This window comes from Haliotis cracherodii, unplaced genomic scaffold (genome assembly GCF_022045235.1).
Source record: "Haliotis cracherodii isolate W230 unplaced genomic scaffold, xgHalCrac1.p SCAF_2, whole genome shotgun sequence".
Taxonomy (NCBI): Eukaryota; Metazoa; Mollusca; class Gastropoda; order Lepetellida; family Haliotidae; genus Haliotis; species Haliotis cracherodii.
In genome coordinates this window covers 63,013,358-63,035,987 of record NW_027266275.1, presented here as the reverse complement: position 1 = coordinate 63,035,987, position 22,630 = coordinate 63,013,358, and the positions used below count along the sequence as shown (strand labels likewise).

At 39.2% G+C, this 22,630-nt stretch overlaps 1 protein-coding gene across 3 annotated transcripts in view; it reads left to right on the top strand.

Moving 5' to 3' along the window:
- LOC139469392 (substance-K receptor-like) overlaps positions 1 to 19,674 on the top strand; it is a 76,973-nt gene extending 57,299 nt beyond the window's left edge. For all 3 annotated transcript variants that reach the window (XM_071251556.1, XM_071251555.1, XM_071251554.1), the window contains exons 2-4: positions 11,319 to 12,240; positions 14,453 to 14,656; positions 18,098 to 19,674. In XM_071251556.1, the coding sequence (XP_071107657.1) occupies positions 11,383 to 12,240; positions 14,453 to 14,656; positions 18,098 to 18,328 (1,293 nt within the window). In that variant the 5' untranslated portion in view covers positions 11,319 to 11,382 and the 3' untranslated portion in view covers positions 18,329 to 19,674. The remainder of the gene's footprint in view (positions 1 to 11,318; positions 12,241 to 14,452; positions 14,657 to 18,097) is intronic.
- The last annotated feature ends 2,956 nt before the right edge of the window (positions 19,675 to 22,630 follow it).

Below are 22,630 nucleotides of genomic sequence, written 5' to 3'. Positions count from 1 at the left end.
TTTCTGCATTGAATAGTGCTGACACCTTACAAAATAATGATTCAATGTTATACAAGATTCAGTAACGTAGAATTAAGATGAAGATGAATTATGATGAAGACATGAATGACATTAACCAAACTTTTGCTATTCTTCACAGATTCCTCCTACAAGAATTACATCAATACTATTTTAATAAATACCCCCCCCCCCCCCCCCCATCCCCCCCCCCCCCCCCCCCCACACACACACACAATCTATGTTCAGTAGGATGCGTAAATCGCTTTGTGGATAAATTAACTACGATAATGTAAGTATTAACTGAATATTATTCCAATGTTCACGTATCTAATAATGCTTACTTCTAGTTATTGATGGCCCAAACATAATATCATATCTCAGTATATCTATCCAACGTTCAGTTCCTCTCAATCGAGTGTACAGTGCTAGTACTGCATCGTCTTCTGTGCCCCTTCAAAAAAATATCATCGTACGCATAAAACAAATGGTGTTGAAATCCGAAATCAATATGAAAAGGGCATCTGGTATAATGTCTCGTGGATGTTATTCCGGCATATGGTTGTCAAACGTAGTGGATGTTATCTTGAACGGTTCATTAATTATTTATAACCTTTACTCTAATCTCTTTGACTCAATTTACAAGGGAATCGATTAAACTTATAGATGGATTTTACACAATGTTGATTAATCAACGTGTTTCGCTGAACAAACCAATGGCGGTCTATGAGACAGTTGGCTTCAGATGTATATTTGGAAGAATTACAAGTATATACAGAAAGGGTAACGCACCAACTGAACTCGCTTTGTGAGTGAATTTATATTTTGAACGTCACGGCGGCAAGCAGCATTCCGAATGTAAGGAAGCTGGGGAACTATATAGTTCAATAGTGTCCCCTTTACCCATTGGCTAACGTCTTTGAGACGACACAACCAGATGCCATGCCTAGCAGATAGTGACGCTGTCTGTACAGAATATTCCCGAAGTAAGGACATTTGGTATGTAAGAAGACACGGCCGGTACCGCTATTAGCAGACAGTGGCCCTAGGTCTAGCAACCAGAGAGTAAGTGTTCGATTGAACCATGTCACACACATAATGGAGTTTCAACGGAACATAGTTTTCGTGACCTTTATTTAGCTGTGTTTGCAATTCTCATCTACATGTTGGGGTAAATTTGCCAATAAGTGACTTTATCATGTCGCTTTAAGGTAATCGAAACGAAGATAACGACTTAAGCATGTTGGATAGGCAAATTGGACGATAAATGGACGAAACTATTTTGCTTGTCTTTATTTGTAAAGGATTGGCTGATATAGATAGTGTATGCTTCACACGTTCATGTGTAATGTAGAACGATTCATGTGTAGAACGTTTTAGGTGTAGAAAGTTGAACCCAATACGAATTCACTTCACAAAGTGACGCAAGGGATGCAGATGAAAGACATTTTGTCTCGTCGATGAACATCCACCTCAAACAGACATGGCATGAATTTAAACCAACATTCAAAAGATCCATGCACGTCTAAGGGACGTATGACTCAGCAACACTTGCCCCTTTCATCAACAGAGAAAAGTTAATTCATATAACAGCAATAGTCTCAGAGAAGAGGCAGGATCAATTATGAAGCATGTTTTGGTCACCAGGGATCAGTAGCACAGTTAGGAGATAGACATTACGTGCTTTCAAATTTGGGGATGTTATGCAGTATTCTGAAAACACATATTTATCGACATTCTAACATACCAACGTTATCAGTGTTGAAATACCCAAACTGAAAGTGATATACGAAGGATGGCTGAAAGATTCTGATCCTTACTATGATGGACTGTGTTCGTGGAGTTGCTAATTATTGTACAACACACTGCACTTCTGCCAACGATGCAAGAGTGCCCGCATCCCACTGGTCTAGAGGGATTCCTCCTGGTGATAAGTCCAACACAGTCCAACACAGCAGAAATGAAGTCTTTATCAGATAAAACTGAAGGTGCAAATCTGATGAATACCGAGGACGGGTAATACGTCCAAAGGCACAGTCATGCATTGCAGTCACTGCGACAACAGCCTTATTAACTGTTCTTTAGTCCCGGACTGATAGTGGTGAACCAACGATTCATCCATGGTTACTAATCGCACAACAAATATCAGCTGGGTCTACTTCAAACTGACGTAAATGATGAACCTTGGGCGTTTCTCATCAGGAGTCAGAAGTCTTCGAACCCAGCGTGCTGAAACCTTTGCCATGCCAAGTTTAATCCTTAGAATATTATGAACCCGCTCATGAAAAATGTCTACTGTATTGGCCATGTGACATGTGGTGAATCGTCGATCATCCACAATAATATCAAGTATTTTATTGCCATTTTTCCTTTGTGGTGGCAGTTGAAAGTCTTCCTGATCTTCGGGACTCTCTCTTTCCCTCTTGAAGTACGCTGCCGACTTTTAACAGTAGCAAATAAAAGAGCACCATCCCCTATGTTAACACCATGTCCGCATTCCGTACAATCGATTGTTATCATGCGTATGTGATCCATAATTAATGTGTATTTGGTTGTGTATAATTCACTCACTTTGCTCCATGCAACACAAGTACTGGTAACGGTTGTTAAACGCCACAGTCGTGAACCAAAAGATAAATTGCAAATATTGATGAACTATCTATGAGTAAATGCTTTATAAACATGCCTTTTATTATTCTGTTTACAACTAAGCACCTCTACTCTGTGACTGTGTGTAATTTCATGTCAATATGGCCTGCCCCAACTTGTATGACTGTATAAGAGGACGAGAAAAAGACGCTCAATCAAATGCCTACAATTGATTCGTTTGTCGCAGGGAAGAAAACAGGACCTTATTTCTGTTCAGATAAACATCGCCAAACAAATGGAAACGACGGCTTAGCCAACGTTAATTGATGTAACGTATTTCGTTTAAGAAAAGCAATTGTTACAAAGTAAGCACATCCTTTCTTAGATACATCATGAAGAACTTAATTTGTTTCCTTTTGTCATCAGCAAAGATGTCTTGTGGATTGCAGAGGACGTTTGAGGTTACCAGCTTTCATTTTCCATTTTCCCTTTTATTCCAGGAGAAATCTTATCAGCTGGGGATGTTATTAGCTCAGAGTCAACAAGAGAAACTAAACATAGTCCAATGGTCTCTGTCAATCAAGGTGGCACAAACAGGGGTTGTTTGTACGCCTTCATGTGTATGCTCATTTTCGATTCCATTTCAGTAGGTATATTTCATCAACTATACAATATAATTACCACTTACAGGAAACTCTCTTTCTTTATATTGTTTTAGGGCATTTCTACGATTGCATGTAGTACAGTAATTCATGTGATTACATCAAGATGCATGTTATAGTTGGACACGTGGAACAGAAGTACCACTTCCTGTACATGTGTCTGTGCATGATTAACATGGAACTGCATTTGCCCGTTTCGTGAGTGATGATGTGCACTTGCACATACAAACCCATGTTTAATCACTTCAAAATAGACCAAAGACAGATTTCACATTTGTGCTTCCGCCCTGGGTTTATCAGGATATCATCCTCGCCAGCGGCGAGAAAGGACTGATGCCATCTTTCTACTTCTTGTATTCGTGACCGATGAGAATTTGTAAGCAATTCTACAAGCTCGGCATGTGAGTGATGGAGGGTAGGCTACATGTAGGGATAACGTACGTTCTTTTCACATATCCAACAGTTGTGCATTCTCCCCCTATCAAAACGCCAGTTCTTTACGATATTGGTTACGAGTAAATTTGGCAGGCTAGTATAAAACCATGAAACCAAAACTTGAAAGGACGACGTACGAAACTGTAGTTAGTCTTCATCGCCAATCATTTGAATGAACTCAAAGTGTATCTGATTAAATTAATCACGAAGCATGAGCGTAGACTACACAATGGTGAAGATGCTTGCAGATGTTTATAACAAGTGAAAGATGTTATTATACACATGTATGAATAGCTCCAGCGATGTTATCAACGGTAAGTAGACAAGGCGGTTTTGTTTTGAACCATATATATTTATACATACAGATGTACAGATAGTGCTATTGTATCAATCTAAAGAACACCAAAATCATAACATATTTTTTAAACTTGATTAAATCCATTATTTGTTTACAGACTTTGTGAGTGCATATTGCGTCAAGGTGTTATAGCTATATTGAAGTCTTTGCGATAGTTGCATACAAAGCCCGTTGTAGATCTATACGTGCACCTGACCACTCTCTGATATTTATCTTGCCAATTTTAAAACATACATGTTAACAATGGACTAAACATACATGTGTTGTGGAACTGGGACATCAAACCAACCAATATCTGCATCGTGATCATGTTCATCATAAAACAAATCCATCCATCCAGCGTTTCTGTCCAAAAATATGCCCATCGTCAATCCAGGACACTGGGATTCTACTTAAAATAAGAATAGAAAGCAGGGCTGTCAGACATTCATCAGGTACCGTGACAGGAGAAAGCGACTCTGTTTATGTATAGCTGTGGGCTATATCTTGTCGATCTAAGACAGCTATAACCACTAGCTGAGAACCATCTACATCATCTACATAACACTCTCTGTACTAGTTAACACACTGCACTCTCTTCATCGTGAAGACAAGCAACACGGGCCGGTGAGTACCACTGAACGTACAAAGTAGCAGAGAGCTGACGGTGAATGTACATTGTATAACGACTGTGAACATTATTCAACGTATTCCCTACAGGTCATAGGCTCTGACGATTTGTTAAAGTAGATACTGTGGTCATATTAAGAAAATTAGTCAAATGAAGCAACATTTTCAGTTTATCTTTCAGATAAAAAATTCTTAGACATAAACGTCGACTTTTATTACCCCCGATAAGTTATGGGTTAGAATTCAGCAACCCATGCTTGTCGTAAGAGATTGCGAACTGGATCGGGTGGCCAGGCTCGCTGGCTTGGTTGATACATGCCATCGGATCGTGTCCCTATTGTGTAGATCGATGCTCATGATGTCAATCACTAGATTATCTGGTCCAGAATCGATTATTTTGCAGACCGCCGTCATGTAGCTGGAATATTGCTGAGTGTTGTGTTAGACAGCCAATAACATACCAACAGAAGATGTAATATATGTATATTGAATGGGTGAGTGAGTAAGAAACGTAACGATACACTATTTTATGCCGCGTTTAGCAATATTCCTGCAATGTGAAAGCCTGGTAGATCAGGCTGGGATGAACCTCAAATAATAAATACATTTAGGGAATAGAACTCGGTTATTCGGCCTGTCATGTGAACACTGTAACGGCGAGGCTATCCTTCGGAAGAAAGTTGAAAACATTCATAGTGTTGAGTAGTACCCAATATGTACATGTTAAGTTGAGGTCTCCATTTCAAAATATTCGCCGCCCGTTCACACTGAAACATTGTTCATACATACATTATATACATAGGATCGGGATGTTGATCAGCTGCACATGTATCGTTCTGTATGCGTAACACATGCATCAGTCGTGGTCGCCCTGCAGTTCCCCTGCAATAAGAAACAAGGTAATCAACTCCATATGTCTGCCAGCAATATTACATATTATTGTTTAGAAATCTATTTCATTATTAGCCGCCGTATAACTCATCCACTGACATCGATTATATTCTATTTTCTTTATATGGCGTGCTGATACATTATTGCCAATGCTTTATTAGCTTCACATCGCAAAGCAAATAACACTAAACATGTCCGGCTGACCTCCCACCGTGTGTCCATCGAACTGGTTATTCATGGATCATGATCGTTTCATGAAGGAAACCCAGCCTATTTTAACATATAACTTAACCTGCCGTGACCTCTCAACACCTGCATCCTATCATCCTTTCAGTCGGTTCAGTGATGCATTCAGTGACTTGTAAAAAGAGGCCTTTGTCGAAGTCGCCTGTGCTTTGGCAGTGAGAGTAGAGGCAATAGAACGTTGGTCTGGATAAGCCGCAGTAATTGTTGTCGGAGGTGTAGAGCAGCAATTCAAATACAGACTTTCAAACATATGTCAGCATAGACGTATGGAAAGGTACGTGTTGATGTTCTGATATAGCAAGATGGTATTTAGCATAGACGTATGAAAATGGAGATGTGTTGTTACGATATAGGAACATAACATTTACCAAGTAGTAACAATGTATGGTAAGCAACCTTTTTATATAATTATGAAATCGCTATCCATATATTGAATCTACTTTGTCATCCGTCAACTTCAAAGAAATGCCTATCAAACAGATTATATTTAGAACTGGCGTATGAAAAGGTGGATGTGGCGTCCTATATATGAATATGTGAAAGCGACAAAACCCTTACCTTATTCATGGCATGAATTCATAGCAAGATATATTTAGCATGTATGTAAGCATGCATGCATGCATGCGTACGTGTGTTTGTGTGTTTGTGTGTGTGTGTGTGTGTGTGTGTGTGTGTGTGTGTGTGTGTGTGTGTGTGTGTATGTAAAGGTACGTGTTATGTTCCGTCACATGAAGAAATTATTTAGCATTGGCGTATAATCATGAAAATGAACGTAATAACGTTCTGATATATGAATACAAGATGTATCATGGATGTCTGTGCAGCTGTTCAAGAGTGTCTATTCTAATATCACTAAAAGGGTTGTGGTGGGGGTGGTGTGTGTGTGTGTGTGTGGGGGGGGGGTGTTGTGGGGTGGGGGGGGGGGGGGTGTTGTGGGGTGTGTGTGGGTGTGTGTGTGGAGGTACCGATCGATTTTCCTCACGTTGGCGACGAATGCCTGGTACAACCTTACGTCAGACAGTAGCACTGGCAGGAGCTGATCATATATACCATTGCTAGCAGTGACCTACTCCAAATGTAAAACATGTGGAAATTTAATAATTTCCGCGTCCACACAAGGAATTCTCAACACTTCGTGGTATATCCAAAAATGCTGTAACGTTAAACAATGATTACATCGATCCATACTCGTATCTCTTCTTGAACCTTAATTAATTCGATCCGAAGCACACAAACATGTGTGAACAGTTTATGCAGGTAGATCTATTATCATGCCATATATAAAGTGTTTTCATATACAATTAGAAACATCTTTGAAGTGGTTCGTAGTTACAGTATACAAAGAGGTTTACATTGAAACACCTGTCCCACGACAGTGATTTACACACACATTGATCACTGGATCATGTCAACCCATGTTTTTATACCTGAACATGCAATCATTTCATATTTAGTATCCACTGGGAATAATCGTAAATTATTTAGTGATTCAAATAAAATAGGCAGGGAAGACAATATCAAAGGTTATTTCTAAAGTTACGTTAAAAATTCCAATAATTCATCCAAAGGTTATGTGCTGAATCGATTTTACAAGACGAAACGTTTATGTCAAGTAACTGTGTGGTATCATCATTCCGCGCATGTATCGTTCTCCATGCTAACAGCTACTGGGTTTCCTGGTAATTATTCGATTAAGGACAGGTTCGCCAAGATACAAGTGTAATGTTGCTGCCTACGTTGTAAATCATTATTCCTTTACTGACTTATATATAAACATGGTGTACATATCCATGTATATCTGACAGTAAGGAATGTTCACCATGTCATGTTATACATTTATTGACAATGGTTAAGCTTGGCCAATTGCAATGTACATGTATGTCCCGTGCAGCACCTGCGCAACTACACCCTATAACCCCCACATTTGCATGGGATGTTTACAAAGGCTCTGTCATTTTCCAATTGATGAAGACATCATTAGACCCCGCGTTGGTCGTGTATTTTCTCGACAGACAGATTTGATGATAGCGTGATGAGTACTCATCAGGAAGTAACTATGCTGAAATAGAACGTGTGAGATTCAAATAAGAACCATCAATAATACGTGGAGACTGTTTCCTTCAGAAAATCGAGATGATGAGAAAAACGTTTCCAGTACGACGCTAACGAGAACAAATCAAGAACATTCAACTGCATATGTGTCAAGGGTTATTTCACATAATGATTATGGATTTGACAAAGTTCAAATTTTATCACTTGATAAAAAGTTCTAAACGTGCGAAGATTGGAGTTGTGATTATAAGACAGCATCTCATCTAAGTTGTCAAATTGTTTTCTATTACACTGGAAGTGTCCTGCTGATGGCTGAGACATCCTCATATTTTGAATAACTACTTTGATTGGATCATTTGCAAGTAACAATTGTTTACTGCTTGAGTAAATTATTCTCTTATGTATTATCTGTTGTGGCTGCAATAAGTTCCAACAGCTGATTGATAACCAGGTGATCTCATTGTTTAATGTATTCAATATATACCATTAGCAATTAGTTAAGCATGATATGACGTAAATGATTTAATTGTTTTAGACACGTATCTTTTCATCTGTGTAGTAATAGCTGAATAAATCTTGACAATGTTATGTATTTGTTTTAATAGTAATGTTTGTTCCAGTTTGGTTCGCTTTCAAAAAATGATCAAGTGCTATCCAAACTTTGTAGTTTCCATCAGAAAAAAATATGATCATGATATTTCTGTTTACGCTTTGTCTATGCATGTATCATGCATGAACAACTCTCTACTTTAGTTTCACAAATGAATAGTCCTTGATACAAATATATTGTCTTAAACCACTAACACGAGCGGCGTTATTACCATTAACATGGATAAGAGATGTACTCATCTACTCTCATGTTTAAGTTTAATTCAAATTAAATGACAGTTTCACTCTTGGTGATAATCCATTACTATCAAAGTCAGCATTTTCATCTTCAAACCTTTTCAATCATGTTAGAGTTCATATATATTATGCTCCTCCAATGTCTAACGGGTCACTTACAGAGTTCCTGGTGCCATTAAACGAAAATCAATGGATCAAAAATTGAGTTAGCGACTCAATCAGAGGATTTCATCTCCAACACATTCTGACCCTTTTCTGTTTGCAAGAGGAAATTAATTTGTCGTGATAGGGAATTGCAACTAGGGCTCTTCTATTCAAGGAGCCACTTACAGTTGACGTCTATCACGTCACTGGCGTTGGCTTGATTCAACATAAATGGTCAAAATAAGAGGTTGTATTTGCATTAGTCTGAGAAACACCACAGACGCATGTCCTGTGAGTATCCCAATGTTATACAGATTCAGTGTTTGAGATGTATTTGTCTCAGTGTCACGTTGTGTCATCTTGAACCTTATGGAAACTCTTTACCGAACATGGAACCCTTCTCTCATCATCATCTCTTGACTGCATGGACCGCGACAACAACGCCTCAGATTGTACAATTGAATAATAAATTGCCGCCAGTGGCATCTTGAGACCAGAAAATTAGCTACAACCTACAAGCCTGACATATTGAGCGTTACAAAGAGGCTATTGAAAATAATGTGGCAAACAAATGTTAGATTAGATCAAACCCTATCTATTGTTGTAGCCTGCGCCTATCGACGTTTTGCTCCATCACTAAGTGAATTAACTTGACAATAAAAGGGAATGATTGATGCCTCGTGGCTACTTAGAACTGAGTTCGAATCTCCCGTTCCTCAGCACTGATATTAGTGGGCGTTTATTTACATGACTGGACGGATATTGGTTTACACGTCAAGAATGTGCTGAAGCGCTGGGCAGAGGCACGGCATGGCTGTATCTCTCGACGGCTGATTAGTTGCATGAACCTTAAGTATTATCAGACTCGAGTGGTTTTGTTTCTGAATGAGTAGCCTATGCCTAAAAGTACGTAGAGTGCAAAGTCATAAATACTCGTGGGAGGGTAACAGTAGACTAACATTTGGTCTCTGAAATCTTATATTACACAATATCCTTCTTGACTCTAAAGATATAAAAAAAATCCCTATGCTGATTTCAGAGGGCTAGACTTGATTTTGTATGCGTTTCTAGATTATTTTTTTCATAACATAGAGATATTCCACGGTCATGGTGCAGGACTAGGGTAAGAGTAGACGAACCTGTTATCACAACACAACCACCGAGTCTAGGACAAAACAATAAAGTTGGCTGTTCACCTTTTAGCTACCATTGTTAATTAATAATATCATCATTTCAACTTTCATTTTTGTGTCAGTAATGTACATGTAAATATTTCTATTGTGTACAAGAGGTCAATTAATTGATAACAAACTTAACGTTAACTGATACAAAGCAACAAGAAACGAGTTGCCAAGCTTTGGCAAGCCAAACGGACGCCAAAAATACCTTTCATATGTTCGAACTCATGATTGTGACTAAACTGAAAATAGTAGGATTTTAGTAAGTCTTTTCCAACACATCTCAAATTATGTTTTTACCAAAAGCTTTATTCTGGTCCGTATCTCTTCACAAGGCTCCTCGCGTGAAGATCCGGGTTCGAATTGGTCTTCAGCATCCCATGCTTAAGCGTAAGACTGGACTAAGGAGATTGGGTGGTCATCGAAAACTAGTTAGGTAGATGGATGCGCATGATGTCAATCCCTGGATTGCCTGCTCCTGACCAAGCCTTTCGGGTGATTACTGCGAGAACGTCTACATGCGTAAATAAGAATATATTTCAGTGTTGTTTATGTATAAATGTAACATGAGGTGTACACACTGTGTAAATTAGCGCATGCACAGATGTTATTATTTTCAAATATGCAAAATAATATTGAGGTCAATATCTATAAATAAATATGTCAAAAATACCTGAACAGACTGCTTCACAAATGCATCCAGACAAAAACAAACCCTGAAAGCTTTACTGGCAATCAATGTAGCATTAGTAACCTTAATTAAAGAGATGAAACCAGGTGTTGGCGATACGCCTAATCATATATTTCGTTACAGGTAATGACCCTGGGAACATGCGTGCCATCCCTTTTGTACGATGTAAAACAACCCCGAATGTTGCTTTTGTGATACGTAAATGCTTGAATACGAGAATTAAAGCACATTAATGCGATATAATCGGGAGGGACAATTGGGGAATAATATTAATAAAGGTGATATTGTCATTGGTTGTAATAAATATTGATAATAAGAAGAGTACCCAATGAAAATCCGATATGACGCAGGTTAGAGTGTCGATTTATTTGATAAAGAGTTATACACTTAAGTATAAATAACATTTGTAAGATGTTAGTTGGAAACGAAAAAGTGTTGAATAAATGCTCTTTGACGCAAAAAAACCGTCATCTTTATGATGTGATTATTAATGTGGTTTGAGAAAGACGAATACCTAGAATTTGGTTCAGCCATGCCAGTAAGAGACATAGTATTGATAGTGGTAATCTTTTGATCCGTTAAGTGGTCCCTGCTGATAACTTTATCCCTTATCTTTGCAGACTGGATCAGAGGAAACGGACCTTACATCGATTGGAATGAGTTGATCTTGGATTGCAAAGAATTATGAATTTGTCGACATACTTTGAATCAGAACCAGCATATATGGACCCAGGACATACAGCCCAGCCAAATCCTCCAGATGTTCACAGAATGGCTTCATCAACAGCAATATCTTTGAATACATCCATAGGTTTATTTTATAACGGCACAAGCAACTTGGGTTTGACTACGGTTGCAATGAATTCTACTGTTGATATGACACTTGATATGGGATCTCGAGTCACGCTGATCATGCTATATACCATCACAAGTGTAGCTGCTGTAATAGGCAATACGCTAGCCATCGTCATCTTCGTGAAAGGACATCGATCGCGAACAGAACTGAGACCATTCTTGATAAACCTTGCTGTGGCCGACCTGATCATGGCCATCATATGTATTCCATTCACATTTACGTATCAAATTTTGGAAAAATGGATATTTTCTGCTCCCATGTGCCCCATTGTGTCCTTCCTTCAACAGATGGCAGTAACTGCTAGCGTGTCCACGAACATGGCGGTTGGAGTAGATCGCTTCTTCGCTATTACATACCCTCTGAAGAAACGACTGACGACATCAAGATCCAAATATGTGATAATTTTAATATGGTTCATAGCCATTGCCTTAAACATTGTTCAAATTATTGTTGGACGAACATATGAAGATGCTGACGGCTCAACGCATTGTAAGGAGGAGTGGCCAGACCCGAAAGAAGCGTGGATGAAATCCTACACCTTGTTTATAATGTTTCTTACGTATTTCCTTCCGTTAACAATATTGACAGTTACGTATTCTATGGTTGGGAGAATTTTATGGAGACGCCATTTGCCAGGACACACTGATGAAATGAGGGATGCTCAACAGCTGAAGTCCAAACGAAAGGTGAGTAAAACATAAAATATGTCAACATGGATGTCGTTGCTGTGTTATAATATTCAGATGCGGTTGATATTGCAAATAAAAGAAAGTCACGATACAGGATTAAGATATTATATCTCAGATACAAGCTGTAGAGCTGTAGTGAAATTCTATCATAACTATGGATTTATCAGGTGTTTGATAAGGACATTGAACAATTCCCATTGTTTGTTTGTTGTTTAACGCGGCACTCAGCAATATTCCAGCTATATGACGGCGGTCTGTAAATAATCGATTCTGGACCAGAGAATCCAGTGATTGACATCATGAACATCTATCCACGCAATTGGGGTACGATGGCATGCATCAATCAAGTCAGCGAGCCTGACCACTCGATTCCGGTCGCCTTTTACGACTGCGTTGCTGAAGACCTGTTCTACCCCGGATCTTCACGAGTCAATTCCCATTGTAACTCTATTGTATGACGACATAATAATCAAATGTGTTAACATATTAAGGCCATTAGGCCATTCGGTGTTACTCTGTACCGAAGGCTGAATATAAATGACGTTAGGGAACTTATGCTATGAAGTATTGTTTCGTGTGGTTTCGAAGAAGTTGCCATGATGCCGATTAGTAAAATACTGTCTCGTGGCACTGAGTAATGAAGCCGACAATATACATGCTATTATAAATATGACACTTTTAAACATGACACGGTTCGTAATACAATGGGGTTTCCAACCGAGTTGTAAAGTATGGTCCCGGCATACTAAACTCATAGATAGAGGGAATGGACACGTCGTTCGGTTGATATTTAATTCATATAATATTCATGAAAAACAGAAAATCGAATCAGACATCACACGGCGTGTAGTAAAAACATAACACGGTAAAACAAATAAACTATTTTTCTGCCTCGATCGTGCTTATGCACGGTTGATGAGCCCAGACGTACATGTAATTATATTTTATAAATTTGTAATAGGACTGAATACATTAGCAGTGAACTGAACAAGGCTAGACAAAGAAGACGTAGGCACAAAATGTAAGGTTATTATATTTGGACACATTTTCCTTCATAAATATGCAGATTACATACAATCGGAGAATTTCAATTAATTTTAATTGTTAAGTAACATAATAACAATCGACAGGTGCTCAGCTGCTGTTATACAAGATATTTGTTTATACCAGAAATGATTAATATGACCGAACTGTGCAAGTTGGATTACATTGTGGCGTGAGTGGAAGTGATGTCCAAAAAATTGATTACTCAGCGATCGAGAAAGAGGTCAGGCCAGTGAGTATGTCAAGGTTCAGGTGTTTCAGCGAAATAAGAGGGAATATGTTACTGCGTGTCTGAGATGTCTCAGTAAAATTGATAGACAGTGCATGGCGGTACTGACCAAGGGAAACATTGAGAGGCGACATTGATATATGCAAGAACGAAAGTACGTGTGTCCCGATGATAATTGTTTGTTTGTTTGTTGTATAACGCCGCATTCAGCAATATTCCAGCTACATGACGGCGGTCTGTAAAAAATCGAGTCTGGATCAGACAATCCCGTGATTGACATCATGAGCGTCGATCCACGCAACTGAGATACAGTGACATGCATTAACCAAGTCAGCGAGCCTGACCACCCGATCCTGTTAGTCGCCTCTTACGACAAGCATTGCGCCTTTTACGGCAAGCATTGGTTCTTGAATATCTATTCTAACCCGGATCTTCACGGGCACCCGATGATGTACTGTCATAACGTCCTCTATCTTAAAACACAGCTAGATCCTTGTTGATGAAACGTCTGTACAACCCCAATTGTTATAGGGCACATGAGGTACACGGACAACACACATTGTTTCAGAGCACACGAAAACGCACGTACAACACACATTTTTTCAGGGCACGTGAAACACACATACAACACACATAGTTATAGGGCACATGAAACGCACGTACAACACCCATTGTTACAGGGCACATGGAACGCACGTACAACACAGATGACCTCGGGGGAAAATGAAACGCACGTACAACCAATGGGTTCGAATCCCGGTTAGCCCCTTTTTAAGTGTCTAGGTTTTTCAGCACCATACCCGTACTCGTGGTAAACGTCTGAGACCTTCATCACTTCGGTCTCGCCTCCCACATGAAGCTCAGATACATTGATATACCTGGAATAGTGTTAAAAGCGGCGATAAACCCAACTCACACACTCACAATCTTCTTCAGATCGTAAAAATGTTGGTGATCATCGTCGTGTTGTTCGGACTGTGCTGGCTGCCTCTACACACGTTCTTCCTGCTGGAGTCCTTCATACCGGAACTGATGCGGGAGGCGGATAAAAACGCTCTCTACTACGCCTGCCACTGGCTGGCCATGGCGAACAGCTTTGTCAACCCAGTCATCTACGGCTTCATGAACGACAGTTTTAGGGTAAGTGCATGTACATTGTTAAAAAAACCCACAAGCATGCGTGAAGATGTTAGTATTGACAAAACATGTTAACTCCTTTGTTCATCCTTAAAATGCGATAGAAGAGAAATTTCGAAAGTTCTGTGTCATATTAACAAATACATGTATGTCCATAAACAGATCATACACCCGGACGGGTATCTCTTCAACGACACTGCTCGTTACATCAGTTGGGTCAGCATTGTAAGGCGTCCGTCTTGGTTGCCATCTCGTGTGGTCAAATCCTAGATTTAAGTAATATCTTTCTCAGCAGCATATGCACGGACCCCTGCCCATTGGTTACACCATAGTGGTTAAAATGTAAGACCCGCATATAGGAAGTAGCTTTAGGGCTTTTCTCCAGAAATAACCCGTAGCTGGAGCGACTTGAAGCAAATCGTTTTATATGTCACTGCGTAATTGCAGTGCAGAATTGCGTCCCTTTTCAGAAAACTCGGATTCATACCCAATTGTATTCACATTGGTCTGTCAACACCATTACCGTATATAATTTATATAATATAATAACAATGATAAAACCCTTTACCTCAGTACCTTTTGCCGTCTCTGACACTATCTCTCATATCAAAACGACGCACCGTGACATGATTGCAATTTTGTTCCAAGTGGCGTTAAAATCAACTCACTCACCCACAACATGGAGAATACACGAGCGTCCAGATAAAACGATTGGTTGTGCCATCCCACAGTCTTTTCCCATGTTGAATAGGTGATAGGTATTGGTGCCAACAAAAAACTTGATTTCATTCATTCGCTGCCTATATGTTCAGCCTCTTTGGCTAGCCAAGAGATTAAAGTTTTGCACTGGCTCTATGAGGAACCTGTTATGTACTGGAGTCGACTGCGCTAAATTTAAAATGTGAGAAACTTTTGATGTGATTACAGTGTGCGTAACGTCGCCTTGTTATAATCCTCTATCCCACCCGCTGTCAAAACTCGTCCATAGTGGAATAACTGCTCACCAGGGAGACCTTAAACCGCCATATTCTCCTGAGCGGCGTCTCTAACTCAGTTAAAGTTTGATCGTGAACCAATCCAATTAAACATATACTTTTAAGTCGAGCAAAAATCGAACATGAGTTGTTTTACTCAAACAGTGCACTTCCGACCACAAGTTTACTCATTGGGAAAACAATCATCGAATTCGTTTGATTGCTAGACGGGTTTTCATTTCACCCACGGCCTAGGACAACCAGTCATGGGTCCCTAAAGGGATTACGATGTCCGAGAGAAATCGTTGATTTTTCAAGACGTGTCACGTAGCTAATTTGCTCGCCAGCCCATGCAATTACACACAATGAACTGTCTAGATTTAGCGGGGCACCGTTTATGCTCTACGTGCAGACGGTATAACAGCAACAGCGTTCATCTTCAGCCGTCATGTATGAGTTTATGCACTATACCTACAGCTGAAACCAGCCTGATGGCTAATATTTCAGGAACGAAAAGAATAAATGGCGCTGCTTTTGCATCAGCTATGAAATACACAAACACGCACACCGTTCTTCGTTGATTGCTCTGCGCTGTAACCATCCATTGCGTTGTGGAGGAGGACAAAACAACATATCATAACATCACGAGCCGCAGTTCTTCAAACGGGTTCTTGTCGAGCTTATTACCGTTGATAAACATGAAATATTCGACTGAAGGGTGATATCAAGTTATTATTGCTTTGTCCAAAGAATTTCCTGACATGTGGAGCATACTACAGATTGCAACATAATATCTTGAGATTATTATAAATGCAATCTTTATACAATGAGAATAATATAGAATATATCAGGAGAATGCTATAAATTGAAAATTATAATTGGTGACAACTATACGGAGAATACTGTCAATTGAATCATTATATCTTGACATATTGTATATTGAAAATTTGTACTTGGAGAATACTGTAAATATAGAATACTAAACGAGCTCCCGTGTAATACCAATTTTATGAAACGAGTGAATAGTTCTGGTATCTGACGAGCATTAATTTGATATTACACGGTGGCGAGGTTGATATTATTTGTTACTTGCCGTTTAAAACTTTTTTTTAGAATTTCCATGTCATATGTGAATATAGGCAGACATCTACGCGACTCACAGAATAATCCAATTAAGTGTAACAAAACAATACTTCCAACACGTCAAAAGTTGACACGTATAAATTTAATACCATGCAACGGCCCACCTTAGGAATTCAGGGTTCCTTTCCAGAAAGTTATCGTAACGCTAAGGTTATCAATAAGTCCCATATACCTAGACGTACATGTACAAGTGTCGTGGCCCTACGATCGCCTTGTGGAACGGGGTCCTGCACCACAAAGTTTACAATCACGTCACAATACCCGATGACGTTATTTGTGAAATTTTGTTGCAAGATCCATCGGCAAAACAATGCCTAGCAACAGGTTTGTTGGGGTCATCGTGTGTGCATAATCTCCTTTCAGCGATCTATCATCTGTATACGTAATGTCGTTGAATAAGCCCAGGGATGTTGAGAGTTTTCAATATCTGTTCGTGAAACTTGTTCCCGCAGTACATTAACACGCGTTTTGGTATTACACAATGTGTAATACAGCTGTATGTTTATCAAACGGGTGATCTCTTCACGGGCAAGTAATAAATTACGCCATCTGGTATGGATGTGGAGAATAATATGACATGAATCGTCACACATGGATAATACTTTAAATTGCTTCATTATATTTTGAGAATACCGTAGACTGGATCATGATATATGTAGAATAGATTGAATCATTATATATAATGGATAATACTATGAATTGAATCATTGTATTTGGGGAACACTACAGATTAAATCGTTATATTGGGAGAATATTATAGATTGAATCATTGTATTTAGTGAGTGAGTGAGTGAGTATGGTTTTACGCCGCTTTTGGCAATATTCCTGCAATATCACGGCGGGGGACACCAGAAATGGGCTTCACACATTGTACCCATGTCGGGAATGGAACTCGGGTCTTCGGCGTGACGAGCGAACGCTTTAACCACCAGGCTACCCGACCGCCCCTATCGTATTTAGCGAATACTATAGATTGAATCATTATATTTTGATAGAGGACAAATGCAGGTCGGAATATGAATGTACAGTTGCGAGAAGAACTGTTGCTTTCTATCCTTATAAAAACGGTCATGAGTCGCCTGACTATCTTAAAGCACGGCATATCCTTATATATATGGTTCGCGCACTTTTCACTTTTCTCTCATACCCATACCTCAGGCGTTTGTGTAGATCTCGAGGTACTGTTGTAAAAAGAATGATTGTTTTATTATATTATCGGAATACAGACACACTACACATGCCCCAGTCGAAGAACATTTATTGGAAAAGAGCCTTCAAATACGTGGGTAACCACACGAAATATAACTCCGTTCGTTTTATCTTGCAGGCGGATCTGAGGACTCTTGTGCATTCTTGTCCCTGCTGGAAGCATAAAATTACGTACCGTCCCGGTGCACGTCGCTGGAAACTTGGCAACAACGTCGGTGACATCGCGTACACCACGGGTGACGTTACAGCTGCTCGCGGCCTTCTTACCCTCAAGGATGGCAGAGATTGCTGGCACAACGGAAATCTCTACGATCATACAAGTGTCTTGTACCTTACAAAAAGTTGTTAATGACTTTGTTGTTCAATTGTGCGTTACGAAATGGACCTACCTTGTACGTCGTCGTGTCGTTGCATCAATGTGAATATCCAGCGCGAATGTGATTTACTTTGAAAAGCGGTCACTTTGGGACAGAAATGTTCAAGCCATTTCAAGCGATCAAATCATTTTATTTCATACAACATTGAATTAAAAAATCTCAAATTGAACACAAAATTAAATTTTCTAACATGTACCTCTCATCTTGATATTGATGCTCTACAGGGTTCACCGAACTGTTTAAAGTTACTTCTTTGTCCAGACAGACATACAAAACTAATCATAAAGCACACTCTTCATTCGAGTTAGGAATCCAATGGGACTTTCATGGTATTCACAGCTGATCACGTCACGAACTATGATCGCTTTGTCTAGAGAGCCAAGACCACTTTGATGTCAGTGAAAGGCACAGCCAGACCGGAGACCCTCTAAGTGACGGCATCCCAAAAGACATAGAGTCATCATCTATATCACTGAACATGTTAAATTCGTGATGATGAAAGAAGAACTGAAGAACTGATGTACAATACATATAACGTCAGATACGTGCATTTTTATCACTTATATAACGAATTCATGTTACACATTGTCGTGAATATCCGTTCTGGAACATGAAGGAACCGGTATTGTAAGCAGAACTACGACGGGGAAATGTTCTGATTGAACTAGTTTTGTGTTTTGTTCAATTATCGAAACACATTGAACAATGTTGATAAGGATAAAGATTCTTGAAGAGCTGGGTAGTTTCAATATATGTGAACGGTAAAGTTCCTTCTAAAATATTTTTGAGAAAGTGTTTGTTTGTACATTATCAACGTGGATATTGCATCGAAAAAGTAAACCAGTAACTTTCTGGTGTTTAGTCTGATCATATTATTGTTTTAAATGACTTGAAAGACTGGGATTGGACTTTATGGTGCTTTATGTGTCGCCAGTATGAAAGTATGAAACATGGCTATTGCTGTGTGGAGAAAATACTCCATGCTTATGCCAACAAAACAACTGGTTCTGGATAAACATGTTCATCTGTGTGTTTTGTTTCAGGCCTCAAGGACAAATGAAACCAGATTTTGTTAAACTGCTTAAAATGAAAGAGATTTCATTCGAGATATGTTGATTAGGCATGAAGATGCTGACAACTTGACCTTTCCTTGTATTAGTAGCCTCTCAGGGTTGATTTGTAGTCTGAGTACTCGCATTCCTGCTTCGCGATATAATTCAATTTGGATAGATGTTAGTTATGCCGAAATAGCTGAAAGTGAAGTGTAAATAACATGAACGTGGTGTGTTCACTATTTGATGTATTGATATATTCTTATGTGGCGTCTCAGGAAAATAAAGCATGCCACTGTATTACAAGTTGTTATATGTTACATACCATTTTGTGGTTTACTTTTCCGACAGGGCTTTGACCAAAGTGTAGTAGAAATGTTACAAACTGAAGTTACATGTGAAGTCGGTTTCAATAATATTTTGTATTTAAAGAAATTTTCGTTTATATATAAAGATGAAACAGCAATAAAACGTATTCGACTGGATACGAAATTAGCAAATGAATCACAGGTTCAAACGTGCCAGTTGCAAATGTGTCATCATTCTTGAATAAATAGGCGTAGGATATAAATAGGCGTCCAATCCAGCAACTTGGATTAGCAAAAGAAATCCCGTGCTTAGTGAAACGGTGACGTCATCGCTCAGGGCTCGGGTCGAAGGTATTTATTGCATTTCAATGCTGGTATAATTCTCAGAATGATCGAAGATGTGAAAGACATGAAACATACATTCGTACATGTTCATATTGCTGTTGTATATGGACGTTGTCTCAGTGAATAATTAGAAGATGAACGCACTGTGTCTTTTATTGAATACTACAAGGGACAGTGTCGCATTGTCGTGCATTTTAACGCCTTTTTACACATTCTTGATGGGGCGACAATGCGACAACGCGACACATTTAGACCTTGGAAAATGTCACGTTGTCGCATTGTCGCGCTTTGGTAAAATAAAAAAAGATTTCTCTAAGCGCGACAATGTGACAATGCGACAAATGGCCAAAATGTCGCTTTGGCTAAATTTGACACTCTTTGCTTGTTTTTTGAAGGGTGACAATGCAACGATGCGACAACGCAACAATGTCCCTTGTAATATTATAATTAATGGTAGCTACATGTAAACAAATGTCGGTAACCTGTAGATTTAACTACGAATTTGAAACCGTTCACGCGGTATCAAATGCTAAATTTAGCCCGGTTAAATGTAAGTTAACCTAGTATACGTTGAAAAGACATGTCAAGATTCAAAACAAACTCAAGACACTGAGGTAAGCGGCATGGGTTGAGACCAACGTTAAGTAGATCATTGTTCTGAATTATGGAAACACCGGTAATACCTTTTGACAGTGTCTGAATGTCTATGTGTCTGAATATATACAAAAACATTAATGTTTTACATCATTATAATTCTACTCCCAATTAGTTCTACACCGCAATTATGATGTCATCGCGTTCATTGTGACGCGAATGATATGGCATCACAATCGAATATATGAAAGAGTCAGCTTTACTAAAACTTCAAATATACTTAGTCCATCTCTGACATGTTTTCTGCCCCCAATGTATTGCCACATATACTTTAGATATTATAGTAACTGCAACTCTGAATTTTGCAACGTATACCTGTACATGTCATAATTTCAAAAATGTCCACGGACAGGATTGAAAAGGAAGCACTTTTCTAGAAATAGCTTACACGGTGATGCGGCCACCATATCAGCTGTTCCAGTTTGAAGTGGTTATTGTGACATGAAACTACACAATTTCAGCTATATTACGGCATGTCAGCTGAATTGGGAGGAAATCCGAGTTCGTAGAAGTTAAACACGGACAACGAAATCTTAAAGCTAAGTTTAAACCTAATTACTGGTCATAATCAGGACGGATCGGGGACGGAACCAATGATCACGCATCCCGGGACGACTGGCCAAGAACACGATGCCGAGATGCAGAGAAAGACAACGAAAGAATTTGTTTATCCATTGCACAGTTGTATCACACTTTTATTAAAGGTTTATTACAGCTAAGCAATCCTTCCGAACTTACCTTTCAGCTAAAGCGGCTACGTAGTCTAAATCAGGCTTTCACATATTAACCACATTACTCAACAGTCCCTCTTGTACAGCCTTTTCTCCAGGATGTCTGACAAACGTGGAACTCAGCTCGTGTACGGTCCAAAGTCGCTAAATAATCACATTTATCTTGTGTGCGACGTCCGTATATTTAAAGTATATTAGCAAATAAGACACGTTTGTTATTGACAATATACATGTACGTTTTGAATCACAACACGATCTCTGATTGAGAACGAAATACATGCCATTGGGTAAGAATAAAGATGCGGGAAAGGTTCTGGATCTAACTATCAAGGGTGTTTTGCAAACCTTTAACAGTATGGTTGCATTAAGTACCATTATTTCCATACTCACAGGCTGCATTTGAATCAAATACAGAATTATGCAGCATTTTTCTTTAGGTATCAAAGTGACTAGGTATTCTCTATGGATGAAAATGGACAAAAGTGGCTGCCTCTCTGTCATGAAGTATTTCCAACTTAACTGACTTAAAACTCCAACAGCCAGCAATGCGCACAGGGTGTCATCTTAAGGGTATGATACACCTTCCTTTGCCACTGGTAATATTTGGACAGTGTTCAATATAGGAAGAGAGAACATAGATGATCCAAGATCAGGAACAATACATTAGGCATCTCACCGTGGGCATCTTACCCGAGAGAGATGAGAACATTCTTAGTAACGTACATGACAAAGGTTTAATCACGCTGAAATCCATGATCAGAAACGCTCCAAGTTCTAATTTTTTTAAAATCATTTGGATTAACGTCATTTTGAAGCAGAACTAGCCGTTTGAAAGCATAGAGGACACTTGAGTTCACCACAATCACCCAGAGTTCAAACAACAGTCAAAGCCGTCAAATCCAGCGTCTCCTCCAAAGAGGCCAAAGTCATTCAGTTGGCAAGGTGAGGGCTCCGGTTCTCTTGGCATTCTGGAGGAATCCTATTGGTAGACTACCTCCCGAAAGGGCAACATGTTGCTAATCTGATTAGGCAACTGCGTGAGATTTGAGGGGCTAAACGTCGTGGACAACTCACAAAAGGCGTGTAGACTCCTTATACATTATGCAAATTATGGAACAATCTGTTTTGCTGTGGATGTCTTTTTACACCACGAGGAAAACGCCTTCACCATGGTGATCCAGACA